At 36.4% G+C, this 18,056-nt stretch overlaps 1 protein-coding gene across 2 annotated transcripts in view; it reads left to right on the top strand.

Moving 5' to 3' along the window:
• The window catches only part of LOC109304921 (25-hydroxycholesterol 7-alpha-hydroxylase), a 204,960-nt gene that overhangs the window by 170,601 nt on the left and 16,303 nt on the right, over positions 1–18,056 (top strand). For both annotated transcript variants that reach the window (XM_019527726.1, XM_019527727.1), the window contains exons 2-4: positions 2,679–2,815; positions 10,801–11,397; positions 11,826–12,032. In XM_019527726.1, the coding sequence (XP_019383271.1) occupies positions 2,679–2,815; positions 10,801–11,397; positions 11,826–12,032 (941 nt within the window). The remainder of the gene's footprint in view (positions 1–2,678; positions 2,816–10,800; positions 11,398–11,825; positions 12,033–18,056) is intronic.

The raw sequence follows: 18,056 nt of genomic DNA, 5'->3' as shown, positions 1-18,056 counted from the left end.
GTATTGACTAGATTATGGTACTAAGATCCGAATTGCCTTGTACATGGTAATGCAGATCCTATCAGTACCAGCAAAAAATCTGAAAAATAAGAATAAAAAGTTTTATTTTACACAAACTGCAGTCTAAACCACCTATTTTCCTCATATAATTTTATTGGATACTGACCAGCCTAACTTTGATTTTTGCAATATTTTATAAAGGCTGAAAAATGTGAATTATGTATTAAAAGTTGGGGGAAACTAATTAAACAAGTAGTGTTTTTTGGAGGAGGTCTTTATCCTGGTTATTAAAAGTCATGTTAATGCAGCCTATCGTTTCTAAGTCATATGCACTCTGATATATACCTCAAATCTTTGCGACAGATCAGATCAGTTTAGAGAAGCCCAAAGGGGGTGTATTACACTACTTAAAAGTTTGTGCAGCGAAGCATTATATTTTGGGAGACTATAAAATATATATTGCACTCTATTCCCTTTGCCATACAGCACAGACATCTATAAGTCATTAAGGTGACCTCCATCTTCTAAGGAGAAGTAAAGATAGAAATGAAGACACATTTCTGTTATCAGTCTACTGTGGGTCGTAAGTTGAAGTAGCGTTATATTTTCCTTTGAAATACTCATAGCCTTGACATGGTGTTTAACAGTGTTCAGCTTATTGCTGCTGAGCTAAACATGTCTGAAGCAAACGATGACCCTCACGTCTTTGTGATAGCAAAATGTCTCCCTGATGTGATCCCACAGACTTGGAGCATTAAGTTAATTTTCCCCTGGATTTCTGAGCTGCGTCCTTTTTACCCCGCGGAAGCCTTGTGAAGAATACAGCTTTTGACCGAATGACAGAGCATGGACGGTGAAATTAGATGCATTAAATTAGAATATGACAAAAAGCCTATCTAAATATTTGTCACAATGTTACTTATGCAGTTTAGTGCCCATCTCAGGAAGTAAAAGCAGGCCACTGCTGGGATTTAAAAGCCTTCCCCCCTTTTTTCCCCCCCGCACAAAAAAATGGTAAATGATTCTGTGCCAGCTTTGAGAGGATAATTGAGCGGATAGTGTAGGCTGTCATAGTTCTAGGTTTGGGAATCCCTCGGTCTAATCTCAGATTAGTTCTTTTTTTTAGTTTCATTCTACATAGAAAAGTTTGTAATGATGCAATTCTGTATCCAGAGCCATTTTTGTGCCACTGGAACAAATAGAGCTGTCATTGGCTGATAGAAGTTCTATTATACATTTATTAAAGCATTTAAGGAAAAACCACCTCCAAATAATCATATTATCCAGTGCTTATATTCAGGTAATGAAATGTATTTTCCAGTTTGTAGTACAGCATTTTTTAGAGAAAAATAACAATAAAATAATATTTTACGTGGAGGTAAACATGTTCAATTAGTATTAAATATAGGAAAAAATCAAATCATGTAACTTATTTGTGTGCATTCATCTTTAATAATAACTTCAAGCCACTTTTTAAGGGATGAGAATAATTGATTTATTTCATTTGTATGCATTTATCAAAAGAAGCAGCTTTAATTAAAGACAAAGAGTTGAATAACATTAACTGTTGCCTTAATCTTTTTCTTTTGGATTTTCCATTATACTGGTTAATGGGAAAATGAGGGACTATCATAGGGTTAATCCAGCTACATATAAATCCATGCTGTGTATGATAGTAGTAAAGCTTGTGATCCCTTGATCTTTGATTAGATCCAAGCTAGTAAATATATTGTGATTAATCAGAATGAGTTGTTCTGCATGTAGTATAAGTCACCTTCACAGATGGGATGTAGCATCAGAGTTGCTCCTGAATATTTGTTTTAATCCTTCCTAGAACAGACTTGTTTCATGTTATCATGTATTAAATCACAATCAGGAAATTAAATATCAGTACTTAGGAAAGAAATGTGAACTGGAGTTAGAAATAAGAGAATAGGCCATTGCGAAAGCAAGGAAGGAAAGACGGAAGGAAGGAAGATTTAAAATATCTATATGCTATCCTAAAACAAAGTAAAGAAAAGTGTGCATTTTCTCTTTGGTTAGTGCATAGTTACTTTTATATAGAAAAGCAGTTTTAAACTATGTGAATGTCAGGTTCACTAGAAGAAAAATAACTGCAGGTAAAATCACACTAAATATTATGTTAAGAATGTTGTTCCTATTATTATTTTTTAATCAATGGTTATTTAGAAATATAACATTTTGGGGCGCAGGTAAAGCGAGACATTTAAAACATTATCTCTAACACTGTCTTCCTCCTAATTATCTAAATCCATCCTAATTGCCTCCTGATACAATTTACTTTGACATGCAAAATATTGAGAAAGAAAGGAATCTTGCTAAGACATTTTCATTACTATATGCATCAGGATTTTCTGTAAAATGCAGATTTCACTTGATCTTATATCACTTTAGGATACTGACTAAAAGATACTGGGTTATTAACAAAAGCACCTCAATTTCTGTCTCTCATTTTTTATAATCATTATACTGAACCTTTTTTTGCACAGAGGTGTGATTAGATTTAACCTGACAACATATATGAAGAACTTTCTTCTCAGTACTTTAGAAGAGAGAATGATATATAGTAGGTTTAAATATAATCTGGTATATATGTATAACATAAATTGTTATCATGCCCAGATTAACCCCCGATTATTTCTTCTTTTTTTTTGCAGGAAAGCTGGGGAACCTCCATTAATAAATGGTTGGATACCTTTCCTTGGAAAGGCTTTGAGTTTTATGAAAGATCCTTCAACCTTCTTGTTGTCTCAGCAACAAAAATTTGGAAATGTTTTCACTATACACCTTGCTGGTGAGAAGCATTTTATTATTTCTCTGAAATTTCTATCAATGAAATTAAAGATTGGAAAATGTATTTTTATCAATTTAAATGTTTCTCTATATTTGTTTTGATCACAATGTTTAGTACAGCACTTACAAATGAAAATGACTTGGCTATCAGAATGTTGTTTCTAATATATGCAAAAGATATGAACCATAATAACTGTAAGTAAGTTTAGGGGTGAGTATAGGTATAAGCTGTCTGTCAATAATATACACATAAGTTCTGCCAAGCTATCTATCTATCTATCTATCTATCTATCTATCTATCTATGGGATAGATATAATATGGATTGTTTTCCCTAAAAAAGTATAAACTAATATCATCGTGAGAGAAAAATATTAGCTCAGATAAAGAAAACACTAAAAAAGTATAGAATATATTGTTACCTATTTTTTTCAAGAGAATTAACAGGAACTGAATGAAGGAAGAGCCACCTGAAGTCATTCATATGATCAGGACTGGAACTTCAAAACTTCCTGCTTCCTAATCCACCACAATTATTTTATATACTGAAAATGGCATTATAATTAAATCCAATATAACTTCAAGACATTATATAGATACTGCATTGACTTGCATCCACTAAAAGTCTCAGTTTTCATTTTAAAACTTTGATTTACACGAATGCAAGATGGGGCTATTTAATAGGCCTTTACATCTCTAACTACTGAAATCCTGGTTCAAATGATCAGTTTTACAGTTGCATCAGTTACTACATTTAGAATGAATGCTCTCTCATTTTTTCCACTATTCCCATATTTTTTGGGAGTCTCAGATCAAAATATGAATCTAAGGAAGTCTGTTCCACAGAAAAGAAGCATTTTATTTTATATAGTTATTATGTTAAACAAAAGCCACATTTTTCATCCAGTTTAAAGTTATCAGAATGCAAACTGGGTACTTATTTTAATTTTTTCTCCCTGCAACAAAAATTGCTTAACTCTTTAGTAGTACAGGTTTACAAGCTATTAGTTATATAATTTTATTCATTCCTTTTATAATTTTGAAACTAAAAGGAATTATAGGTTTTTCATCTAACAAGTGACTATAGCACATGCGCAGAAGCTACTTTTGGTAAAAATCTGTATTATTATTGATAAACTTTCACAAGCCACACAACAGCAGCTTATTTTGAATGTAAATTAATATTAGTAACTCAAAAGAACACAATCTGAAATAATACTCTCATGAAGTTGGGTATAGTTGTATTTAAAAACCTGCAGCATGTCAGTGGAGCATTTGTCGCTCTTTCCTTATATAAGTTGTACTTATAAGAAAAGGTTTATTGATTTAATTTTCTTATTAAAGTAATCTGTGAATGTGATTTAAATTAACAAATCCTATTTCAATGTGATGGATCAAAGATAAAATGTTGCTTATCTTTTCATTCCAGTGTATTTAAGTAAGCCTTCAGTGATTAATCCAGTATGATCTTAAAATAGCGAAGTAATGGGTTATGAACATTATTTCATTCTTACTCTGGGAAATCCTAGGTTTTGTGAATTGATGTCATACCCATGCTATTATGGTAACCTTACCTTTTGTAATGCAGTATCAAGACCATTAAATACAGAGAGTTCAGTAAGGAGAAAGAGTAGCACATCCTCGGCTTAAAAAAGCTTAGTTGGTACCTCATGTTTCAGATACCAAGATATGCACAGAATTCCATGATATCTTAGTGATTTGACAAAGATGATGTGTGTATGTGCAGCAAACAGAACATCCCCTGTTGTATACATGCTATCATTACTCTCTCCCCCTGGTGTGTGACTAAAGGTCCTGTCAAAAAATTCTATCAATATATATTGTTCTAATTATTGGTTCTAAAACTAGTTCATTTGGAAAATGTGGAACGATGCTTGGAGTTTCTGGCATTGCCCCGTACCGGTAATGCGATTTCGCTGATTGTACTTTCCCATGTGATGAGCAAATGATTGTCATACCGAAAAGTCTCAAGGGACATGGATGTCATCTTAATAAAGAAATTAAAAAGCACATCTTTCTATGAGAAACAATGTAAATTCCTGACCTGTCGCAGAAAATAGTTCTCTAATTGGTTTTGTGTGGTGGTGCAGCAGAATCGTTTTCCCCAAACGTCATACCAGCGAAGCACTACTGTACATCATTGTCAACAGTTCAGCAAAATCTTCCTAATAAGAGGACGATTACGTAAATGCGATAGTCTTAAAAAAAAAAAAGAGTGAGGGAGAGTTGTTTCTATATTATAGTGCTTCCAAACCCAACCTTTTCACTAGATAAGGATAAAGAACAGCTAGACAGCTAGGTAAAAACTTTAAGAACCTTGGAAAGTCTTTGTCACTGTTTCTCATAAGACATGGTATACCTTTTCCAATACATTATTAGAAATGATACTGGGTACTGTAGCAGAATGTTTATGACTATTCTAGCTCTTTTTTAAAAAAATTGTCTGCATCTTACAGACTTTATGCTAAGCACATGTAGTCTTTATAAAGCACTCATAGTAAACTTTTTTTTTAAAAGTAATGCTCTACATAAATGCCACTAAAACTCCCTTTTTTCAACTAAAAAGTAATTTAATTCAGCTCCTTTTGACATTACGGCCCACTGCAAATATTATTGTAATAACATACATTCATGATATATCACATGAAGTTCTTGCCTGTTGTAATTATCATTAAAACAACTAGAGTACATTATTAGAGATATTTCTTACCATCATACAAATATTGACTTCAATATTCACCAACCACTGGTAATTTTCATATCTTTTACAGCAATCTTTTATTTAGAGAAGATTGTATTAGCCATGGTGATATCATAGACATTTGCAGCAGTGGCTAGAATAAAAGCTGAAAGAATGAAAAAAGTAGTACAGTTTTGTCCATACATAGATATGTAAAAAACTAAATCAATCTGAAAATTTTTTGTAGGAATAAAGAAAAATTTAGCTATTTTGATTAGTTTCTATGCTATTCAACAGAACAGTTGACTTGTCTTCTTAGACTATAGGGAGATTTAGCATGCTTTTACTCTCTGCTCATGTCTTTTCAAATGTTTCTGAAAAAGGAATTGTAGTGTCCACCAACATTGCTGAAGAACTAAGGATTTCATTAAACTGTCCCAGAATAGCAACTTTTTATGTAAATTATTCTAATCTTAAAAACTTGCTGATCTAGAGAGCTTATAGCATATGTTGTACTTTTTGCCAGATTTGGCAATTAGCTTCTCAAGCTAATCAAATAAATGTTCCAGTGAGTCCCAAGGTTTTGAACTGTTCCTTTAAAGACACCTGAATACCTAAGGATCCTGAATACCTAAGGATAACTAAAGTGAGACAGCATTTTTGGAATTACACATACTTAAGATGTTAAATAACAACTTGAAAAACATAGGAAAGGCCTGCATATGTCAGTGCTTGTTTCCACCAGTACACAGTGGTCTATAGAAGTGAGCTGAACAGAGGGAATGAAATTACTTAAAGGAAACACTTAAGTATGATCCCTCTGTTTACAAAACATAATTGAAATCAAAGGATTTTTTTTCTATGTGATTGCTTTTAGATTGTAAGACTACTGAGGCTTACATGTTGGTAGAGGAAATATTGTGACATGATTTCACCATGTAATGCAAAATCATAATTGACAATATGTTACAGTACACAACACTTTGGTAAACTTGTGTAGCCATGTAGTTCAATGTACAAGTAGGACTGAAATCACTGAAAGATCCACTAACAAGTCACACTTCAGTCATTTGTAACTGCAGCTAGCGATGCTAGATTTCAGTTTTTGCTAAGGAAAGAGATCTAAAATATTAGAGTACTTGGGTTCTATAGTTGGTTTCGTGTTCTCTGTTGGAAGTACTTAAATAATATGCACAATTTTCACAAACCAGCATACTTTGCTTTCCCTATTTACAGGTTAATCCTTCCTTGTTAAAACTGCAAAAACAGAGCAACTGAGACACTTTATTTAATGTGTTTCTATAAATTGTTGACTTGCCTATGATGTAGTTTGGAAACTGAATTTGAGTTTGCAAAATAAATTTTCTCTTGACATTTATTTTTTATCTGGACATTTTTTTAAATCAATTGGAAACATATAAGACTAACAGAGTTGATGATCTGTGACACTGTCAAAGAAAATTCTAAACTAATCATTTTCTTTCAGAACTTTGCAATTATGCTAACAGTGAGTACTGATATAAGACTATTTATTAAAATAGTTTTGTTTGCTGAAGGAATCATTTGCTTAAAACCATTTTGCTTATTTAAAAATATAGGAATTGATAAGTGTTTTGCTAAATGTCTGATTAAAGATCACAAAGAAACTCATATTTTGCATCTGAAATAAGCAGATGGTGGACAGATGGTTTAAATTAATATTAATTAAAAAATCTTAACTTAAATTGTTTACCCTGTAAACTCAAAGTTGGAAAGCCAGTTAACATCTTCAGGGTTAATAGCATTCCAAATCTACTTATTAAAAATCACTCCAAAGGGCTTTATTTCCAGCCTTTCATCACAAGGATGAGAACCTTGTGATAAAGTACCTTGAGGATGGAGTGGATAGAGTGCAAAGGGGCATCACTTCTAGGTCTTTAACATAGATGTGGAAGGATTTTGAAGAGACAGGCACTGAAAATGCATTTTATGTGCTGCACTCTACAAGGCAGACCTCATTCTAGCAGTCAGAATAATAACTGGGAATAAGAATACCTGGGTTCAACTCCTCCTCTAAATTATTTTACATTAAAGCATACTAGAAGTACCTTGAAACACTCAAGATACCATTGAGAAAGACATTGGAACAAATTCTGTATTGATGTATGCCTTGTGCAACCTCATTCTTTTCAGTGGGATTGCATTGGATGTAATCAGGGAAAAATATGCCAGTTATAATTATTGGGGCCAATAAAAGTGGTCCATGTATCCATGTTTACTGTGCAGAGATATATGTATTTACTGTCATAATGGGAAATAATTATGCTCTCTCAGCTATCAGTATGTGGTAACTAATAATACTTGTTAACACCTTTAGCACAGGGCTCAGAGCATCAGTCAGAGGGCCAAATTATGTCTGTTGAAGGATGTTCCAAGCATTAAACAGGGCAGAATTAGGCCTCAGCTGCTGCAAGCTTTGTTCCTTTGTTCTTGTTTTATAGTTAGAATATTTTACATTTTAATGGTACTATTTTTTTCCTAATGAGTGCCCCCACAATTTATGAATTAGAAACCTATACTGTTAATGACTTCTTAGCTCACCAATGAATGATTAGCCATTTACCCACATATTTTCTTCACTGGCAGCTAATAGGGCTGTGCAACGCATCAGTCACTGATTCAATTCAGCCAAAATTCGGCTTGATTCAGTGGCCGAATCTCCGATTCCGAATCCAATCAGGAGACCCTTTAACTTCTTTGAATTGAGTCAGAATCCTCTGAATCAATTCAGAGAAATTTGGAAAGATTTGAAGATTTAGCCATAGACATAGCTTTAAATGTTTATTCTACATATCTCAAGGTACCAGGCGGCTCATGAATGCTGAGTTGTGGGGGTGATGGAGCATCCCACAGGAGCGCGGGGGGGTCCTGAGCATGCTCAGCAGCAGACCCAGAAGTGGACCAGAAGCACTTCCAGGAGCACACTGAGGGCCACATGCGCCCCCCTGCCGGCTCAGCAACTGATGCCTCCTGGGTCTGGGGGGGGCACCTGGGGCCCCCCCATGGACGATCACTATGTCAGGAGGGGCATGGGGTTCCCCCTGCATGCTTGGCGGTGGACCCGGAAGTGGACCCGAAGTACTTCAGGTCCACTTCTGGGTTTGCCACTGAGCACGCAGGGGGGTGGGGGATGAGCCCTGCCCTCCTGTGAGACACTCCATCCACCCCAGCATCGCAGCATTCATGAGCTGTACCTGGTACCTCAAGGTATGTAAAAAAATCATTTCAAGCTATGTCAATGGCCAAATCCCTGATTCTCTGAATCAGCATTGAATCTTCAGCTTTGGATTCAGCTGAATCAAATCAGGACAGTGATCAGAATCAATAAATCAAATCACTGTCCCCGATCTGGGCTGAATCCAAATCCGAATTGAATACAGCCTGTTTTGCACACCTTTAGTAGCTAATAAAAACTTTAGAGGTTAAGATGTTAGCAAACTTATCTTAAAAACATATAACACAATAATGCAAAAATAACACTGCTAGGTATCTGTTTTTTTCCAGTATTATTATCAGTGGTTCAATATTGTCTCCTTCAGTTAAGTATGTAAAGAAGGAGGGTATGCTGAAATCTAGAAAGGCATCTTGTGCATCCAACTTAGGCTCAGGTGTACATAACAGTTGAGTTTCAGACACAAGGAGGTTGATCCAAAGAAAGCAGTTAAATGACTAGGCTCCCTATACAGTGCATTGGGACAACAACCAAAGTAGGATTTTGGAAAGAGGGGAGAGGGCAGTCAGGATTGGGCCCTTGGCCTCAGAGCCTGGCAGTACACAGCAGGCATGGCTCTGGCAAAATCAGACCCTCAGCTCCTATGGGTAGATGGCAAGAGGGGAGGAGGAATTGAAGTCAGATACGATCACATCACCACACTCCCTCGTGCTCTCCACCCCCCATCACCTGTGCGTAGGAATATTGGGGCAACCCACAAAAACCCATATGCTGATGGGAAGTTAGCTGATAGGAAACTCTGACTAGTTGCAAACATTACCTTTTTTCTGATTTAGGTGGCCATCATTCCAACTGTGGGCCCCAAGCCCCATGCATCCCAGCTGGGCAGCAGCCCCAGTCCCAGCCCTACCCAATTCCCTCCCTTCCTCCCTCCCCCCACCATCAGACTTACCTATGGGAGCTGCTCTCCAAGATGCCTGACAGCCTTGTGCATGGGTGAACGTGCACATATGTATGGCACCCTCTGCCTGACTACCCTTCTCCTGCTCCCCCCCAGCCCCTTGGGGGGAACAAAAACAGCTGCTGCTGCAACAGTGGCTGATGGCACCACAATAGTTAGCACAGCAAAAGTCAGCACTGTCCCAGGGACCACACATCTGGCACACATGTGGAGATACCCCTTTGTTTTAACATGATACCACATTGCCCTTCAAGATATATTTTTTTAAATAAACCACATGGGAAATGTATTGATATTATAATAAAGCTGCTTCAGCCTGTTATATGAAAAGGCAGTATAGAAGAACACAATATAATTAAAAGGTATTTTAGGTACCATGTTTTTTCTTTGAGTTATGGAAAACATCTGAGGTTTTGCTCCTAGGATGAGACTCAAGACACGTGGCCTCTGTTCCTATGTAAACCCCAAGGACTTCAGGGTGATCTGGGAATGTATGCAGAACTCATTGCAGAACAAAAGCTTTCATTTTTAGAACTAATCACTTGGGCCCTTTGGTTTCTTTGGCTGATAAGTGAGCATATTCCCCACTGCAGTCTTTCTGAAAGTATTCTCCATTTATATAGAATGATTTACTTGTTCCTTTTTGCCCTTAAGAGATGTATAGTTTTAAAAGTATTATGTTAAGCCATATTGCATTTTCCTAAGTTAAACCAGTTTAGTAAATGTTTCTTATGATTCCAGAGTGCCCTATTTATATGTATATATCACCCTTCATTTTTGTCAAAGTAATAGATCAGTCTGCACTTGAACAGCCCTGTTCTGGCTTTAGGAGTACAATAAAAACACATGCAGGTGAAATCTTCATCCTCCACAAAAATTAATTACTGATTTTTTCTAACTAAATACATATTGTAATTTCTCCCTTTTTTCTTTTACAAATAATTTTAAGGGCTTGCAATGTGACTTAGGGAAAAGAAATATTCTCTGAAGTTAAATTCAAGCCTTAGGGAAAAGAAATATTCTCTGAAGTTAATGTTGAATTTGATTTTTTTAGTGACTGTTTTTCAAAAGTGTTAAAAAACATACTTGGGGGGGGTTTTATCTCTTCTCTCCAGGTAGATACTATACCTTTTTCATGGACCCATTCCAATTTGTTTATATTATCCGAAATAGCAAGCAACTTGGATTTCAAGAATTTGCAGATAAAATGATATCCAGAACTTTTGACGTCCCATCTATATTGAGTACAAAATTCCCAGAACTGAATGAAAACCTGCATAGAATGTACCAATACCTACAAGGGAAGTCTTTGGACACACTTTCAGAAGACATGATGAAAAATCTCCAACAAATATTTGAAAGGAAATGCTCGCAAGCAACAGATTGGGAAGCAGAAAAAATGTACAAGTTCTGCTGCTCTGTAATGTTTGAAGCCAGTTTTATAACACTATATGGAAGAGTTCCTGCTGCAGATGGCCACAAAGTTATTAGTGAAATCAGAGACAAATTTACAAAGTTTGATGCCAACTTTCCCTATTTAGCTTTAGGCATACCAGTTGAGTTGCTAGGAGCTACCAAGAAGGTTCGGAAGGAGCTTATACATCATTTTTCATATCAGAATATGACAAAATGGCTGGGAGGGTCTGAAGTGATCCAAGCCAGAAAAGATCTATTTGAGAAATATGAGCTGCTCACAGTTTATGACAAAGCAGGTAGGAAACTTATGAAAGATGGCTTGTCTGAAATAAAATAATTTACTATAGACCTTTGAAATAAAAAGGCAAAATGGCGACCTTGAATTTTTTTTTATGTTCTTTCTAATTGGCTAATGATAAAATGTTTTACTCTGAAACAACCCTCTATGATAATTGATTTTTTTTTTGCTGAGGTGGTAAAACAAGATACTTAATGGTGATAATGAGAAAGATTATAACTGAGCTGCATTTACTCCCCCCCCCCACATTACATTTCAAACTCTTCTCATTAAGCAGAAAATTAGACTTCAGAAGCCTATTGGTCCTCATTAGCATTCACTGATCCTTGGCTGGGTCTGTGTCCTAACATCTTTTAATTAGCACACTGCAAATCTAATCAGTGTAATAAACGCTATTAATCTTCCTTTTCACTTATTTTCTCCCAGCACATCATTTTACCTTCTTGTGGGCCTCTGTGGCAAACACAATTCCAGCTACATTCTGGGCCATGTATTATCTTCTGCGGCACCCAGAAGCTCTTGCAGTGGTGCGTGACGAAATTGACCATTTGCTGCAGTCAACAGGTCAAAAGAAAGGGCCTGGATATAACATCCACCTCACCAGAGAACAATTGGACAACCTGGTCTACCTAGGTAATTTATTTTTATCTCTTATGAAGAAAAGAGGGTATCTCTCTGCAAACTCAGTTTATCACTCATTTCTGTTTACTGAGAAGGTGGAGGACACAGCTGCTTAATTGACATAATAACACCCATTTACATCAATTATAAATTATGTAGTTTATAGCTGTAGATACACTCATTGCATGTAAACATTAGAGCCCAGGTAATTAACTATGCAAGGTATGCAAAAGGCTAAATCGAAGCTTTGCAATTATTTGAAAAAAAGTTTATGCCTATTAAGTTGTTTGATTCTGAGCATCTGCCTAAGTGTTAATGCATTTCAAATACTTCTGTACCGAATTACAAAGGAAGACCCTTTTCCAAAATGCAAGCTGGCAGGAAAATCAGTGTGTGCACCAAGCGTAATTTGTTAATTTCCAAAAATAATTTTAGTCTTTTAGACTTTACAACGGGAGCTGTTTTTAAATCAGACACAGGTATGTGACAGCTAACTACATTCAATGGGCAGTGCTTTACAAACAGGCACCAGTTTTTCTTTGTCTTAGCATTTCAAGGCTTCATTTATGCTTATGAGACTTCTGGCAGATAAGTAAGAGATGACAATATCTTTCACTTCTATCTCACTGACTCAAATGTGACACAAGTTAGTAGAGACGGAGTTTTATTTCCAGTAGCTGGACTGGCCTTTCCTAATATCATTTGATGCTTGGTATTCATGTCCTAGAACACAAGTAACTGCATCACAAATCCTAAGAGGGGAGATTTCCAGAGGCACAGATGGTAGTTAAGACATCTAATTCATGCATCTAAGAAATATCTACCCCCCTCTCTAGAAATACAAATCTCCATTGACACGGGTTGGCAGAATCCACAGAATGGACAACAACTGAATAAGACTGTAGAGACTGAGATTCCATTGAAGTTAATGGAGCTGCTTTTCTGCTTAAAACTGAGCATGTGCATAAAAGCTTTACTAGATCAGAGCCTAAATTGCCTTTCCACTCTTCTGAAAAGCTAATATTGGATTTCATTGGCAGGGTAGTTTGGGGAAAATGCACATTGTGGATGCCCATGATTTGCTTGTTTTGTATGCAAAGAAAGACCTTTGTTTTCCAGGACCATCAGTATATGCCATATATCACAAGCATCATATTCATGTTTTTAAAGTCTGAGCTGATTATTATAGAACAAAAATAAAACTGCACTTGTATTCTCAACTTTGGGCACAGATCTAAGGCAGCTATAATACAAAGATGGGCCTAGAATGTGGTTCCAGAGTCACTGGATGCTTGGGTTGAAGAATTATGGAATGGGGAGAAACCATTTTGATGTACAAAAGGTGGGCAGGATTATTCTAAGTCAATAGCCACAAAATATTTGACTGTCCAGTGATGTAATGCATCACACCAAGATTAGCAGGCAAATAGAAAAAGTTACTAGACAAAGAAGTTAGAAGCATGAATGGGAGCATGGCTAGTTTATTTGGAGGGGAAGACTGGGTGGTATGCTGCAAAAAAATAACTAGTAAGAGAAGATAAAGGAAAATGGAATGATAATCATGTTGAACCTGGTATCCTTTTCTTGAGTTTAAAATGTATATCCATATTGCATTTTGCTTAGCCTTTTAAAAATTATACAGTATTTAGTAACATTGGGGTTTTGTGAAGTTGCTATTTCATGATTTGCGTCCAGTGCCATTAAGAATCAAACAAATGTGAGTACCTCACCAAAACCATCTGGTGCAAAATGGAGTGATGTGAACAGTTTAAAACATTAAATATATCATCCAAACTAATGTTCCTTGAAATTTTAAAGTCCTTGAGTAATGTTTGATTCACATGTTGTGAGGAAAGCACCTGACCCTATCCGCACAACATTTTTGTTAATTTTTATTATCACATTCAACTGAATGAGATATGAACAGAAGCTAGATTTCAGTTCTTTAGCACTTTAGTTATAATTCCACCAAATTATAGCAGGGAAAAATATCCACTACAACTATGTGTATTAAATTCCCGTTTTAATGAAAGGGACACTAGGCTAATATGTATGGGAGGAGTTTGACTTTTATAGCCAAATTGTATACAAAAGAAGCACAGGATAAAACTTGTTCTGTAGACTTAGAATACTTTAATCAGACTACCTGAGAACATCGGAGCTTTTCCATCTCATATGTAAGCCAGAGACGGGAATTTGTCTCTCTGTTCCAAATGAGTAAGACAGACCAGGAGGGTTTATAATGGCATTTTGGAATTATGATGTTCCCATTTTAAATGTTCTGGTTCCTCAAATACCAAAACTGCAAGAAAGCCTACTTTGTTTTCTTAAAGTTTGGAGAACAAGAATTACTGCAACTTGTCCCAAAAACAACAACATATTTATGGTCAAAATAGCCTAGTCTGTGGAACAGTATTGCTTCTGAATTGTAAGTTTAAGTGTCCTGGCCAATTAAAAACTGGGTAATGTTACCATATGATGGGCCGGCCGGATTTATTTTTTTTCCAGAGATTTCTGGAACATCACATTATCCCTTTTTGTCTACCTAAGACTTCTCCAGGATCCAGTATGTGCTTATTTGCATGAGCACAGTAACATACATTATTAGTCATTATGACTCGCAATGGAGCTTTAAGATAGTAAACGATACACGAGAATGGTCTGTCAGTTTTTATGGCTATAACTGAAATGCAAAGGGTAAAGCAAAAATGCATTTAACACACATTTAATTCAAACCCTCCTTATTTAGTACATTTTATAATGTTTGTATTCATTCATATTGTGAAGCATTCTTGCCTCAGGGCATCACTGAATTCCAGATATTTGCTTCTAAAGAAACACTGTTAAAAAAAAAACTGCATGACAAGGTAGAAAACCTAAAAGTAACATAGTACAAGAAAAAAGGCCATAGTGTTGGTGATAAACACAAACAAAAATGTAGGTTTGAATGGAAAAAATAAAATTATTGCTTCATATGTGCTGGTCACTACTGCTCAGATCTTAGTAAGCCACAAATCTGCTTGTTTCAGATATTGTTTGTGCTGGCACATGGTGGTACATAGAGTAAATTATCACCAAAAATATTTGCATTTTCAATAGCTATTTTTCTACAATACACTTTAATAATTATAGGGACCTCTTACCAGTTAAATGTTAGTATAAAATTAACAGTCCTTTATGCACAATAAGTTTTATAAAACATTTACAGATAGAGATCATGTTTAATTAAAATTAACTTGCATATGAAAGCCAAATGCACTAATCATTCACAATGACCTTTTATTACCTGCAGTCCCTTGTTTTGGCTGGATGATTGACAGCTTGCTGTTTGGCTACCATGTTGTATTTCAGCTGACAAGACTTTTCATTTTAACTCAATTTGCCTGCCTATCACAAGCTGGTGGCAGGCCAGGCTCAAGTCACCCAGCTTTGCCTCAGCAGCTTGCTCTATTTCTCATTAGTACGCATTTATTCAGTGGAAATTGGAAGACAAATGCTTGAAGGCATGTGAACTAAGTATAGCAAATTAGGTTTAAAGACTGAATATTTATAAGTATATTGAAACAGTTTTAAAAAAAATCTAGAATGAATTGAAAGCTGAGTGCTAGCTTTGGTATAAGAGAAATGAAGACAGAAGTGGGAGGATTCTAAGAATAACAATACTATGAGATCTCTCTCTCTCTGTATAGAAAATACGTAAAATCCCTCTAACACCTTATCAAATAACAGCCTGGCTTCTCCTTTATGTAGTGCTCGTACAATGAAGTTCAGCATCTCGTGTGTGTAAGAAAGGGGAAAAAATGAGGGTCATGTTCATTTGCTGCTTGGTTATCCCTTGGTATGCTTTAAATTGCCTTGTTTGTTCGGCACTAGCACAGAAACAGATGTTGCTCTACCGTGCTGGATAATTTACTGTACCTCATGGTGCAGAATGGAAGGCCTCCCAAGCTACCCAGCTGGTCTGTCAGTAGCAATGGCTGGTGTCTGCTGAACTATGACAACTGCAAGTAGAGGCTGCAGTTTTATTGTGCAGTTGTCATTCTCCTCAATGTATAGCTCCAGCCTTCACACAGTGTTTGTAGAAAGCTGAGTGGCTATTTTTTTAATGTTAGCCTGCAAACCCATATAAGCTCCATTCTCCTTTGTTGATCATAATGTGACTCATTACTTTTGTCATCTAATGATTATCGGCATGATCGCTCAGAGCTAGAGCCAAGCTCGCCTTCCACTCATAACTGGTACTGGAAGGTAAAACAGATTTGTCACTTATGATCTGACCGCTAAGCTACACTTTGTGCTCCATTATTGTGATTAACTTCTGCATAAGATATGCTTGCCCAATTGTCATTTGTGATACTGCAATGGGCACAGACTGCCATGTTTCCTGGGAGAATGTCAGCCAATAGGATGTGACCGTGTTGCTCATGTTGTTAAATGTGAACCTGCTACTTCACAGCAGCAGTCCTATAATTATTTTGCTCTTCTTATTTTTCTCCTTATTGGATTTCTTGGGTGAATGGTGTTGCTACATATGTCAGCTACCATTTTCAGATTATAGACTAAAATGGTGTTATAAGCTAAGGTTGAAGACAACATAGGAGTAGAGCCTGGACCTTTTCTTTGTACCATGTAAAGTTTTGTTGCCAGAGTGCTGCCATTTGAAATCTATCGTGTCAGGTGCCTTGTGGCTATCCGCAGTAGAGGCCATATTCTGGAACCAGAGTTCTTTTCTGGCTTCGTCACCAACAAGCCGATTTGACTCTGCCTGATTATAGTAACGAAGGCAGTCCAAAAGAATATGCACAGACTCACTGTACGTCACATTGAATCACAGCGCTGGCCACACAAAGCTGACCGCAGCCTCATTTCTTTAGACAAATGCACGCTTAAGGAAAAACCTCCTGCGAGAAAGCATCCAAGGCCACTTTATTTGCTATGCATGCTGTACCAGATTTAATTTTTAGTGAAAGAACGGTTGTTATTATGCTTTTCAGCTGTATCTGTGATACGAAGCTACAGTCTTTAGTAAACTAACCTTTGGGTGCAGGGGTTATAGTGCCTTGCTGCACACTTACAGAGGGTTTATTTTATGTTGCCAAACATAAATACAGTCATAAAGGCATTATCGTGTGCAAATGAAACTATTTTAGGCTATTTTTCACACTGATGATAAGAAGGAATCAAGTCACATATTATAGCACCCATACATGCTGGTGGAAAAATAGTCAGTTTTGATTACAAAGTGAGAGATGCAGCCCTAGACAGGAGCTACATGCTGATATGCATGCTATCAGAATGATTTATGCAAATTATGCATATTATTCCCAAAGGAATTCCTCCTCAAACTGCCAGGATAAATTGCCGGAAATTAGCCATAAAATCTGTCGTGCTAGGAGCAAAAGGTGAAGGCCACTGGGAAAGCAAGGACATTCAGCTTCTGGAGCCTTCCAGGATATGATGATGATAAAAATCTTGTTTTCCATAATACTGAGAAAAAGATGTGGGGTTTTTTTTCTTCATTGATTAAATGTGTTTTTTTTGTTACAAATTACTAGGCAGATAAAGAATCATTTCATTCTCTCTCAAAATATTAGAAATGATGATTGGGGCACCGTATCTTGCTTAAAGGGGGAAAAATACCTTAAAATTACTCCATTATTAACAAGCTAAATGATTTTCTAACGTTCGCCTGCCATTACAACCAACAGGTTTCAAAGGGAATGCTAACTGGCTCTTTGGAGGCTTTGACTGGTATTTGCCTGCAACCTCCAAAATGTGGGTAAATACATAAAGCATTCAACTCTTTCAATTGTGTGTGTTTGCAGCATGATGCCTGAGTAAGGGCTTTCCACCCAAAGTTCACTACAGCCTACAAGATTTCTCAGAACTATCAGTGAGAATTTATGTCTAAAAATTCAGAATTGCAGCTTTTCCCCCAGTGCTCTGGGAATTATTACCTCCTCATGTTGTTTAATTTGTGAATTTTCCCCCCCTTTCCTAGACCCAGAGCACTTCAGCTTGCCCTTCCTCTGACCC

Source organism: Gavialis gangeticus, unplaced genomic scaffold (genome assembly GCF_001723915.1).
Source record: "Gavialis gangeticus isolate Ggan-Ray unplaced genomic scaffold, GavGan_comp1, whole genome shotgun sequence".
Taxonomy (NCBI): Eukaryota; Metazoa; Chordata; order Crocodylia; family Gavialidae; genus Gavialis; species Gavialis gangeticus.
This window is presented reverse-complemented; position numbering and strand designations above follow the sequence as displayed.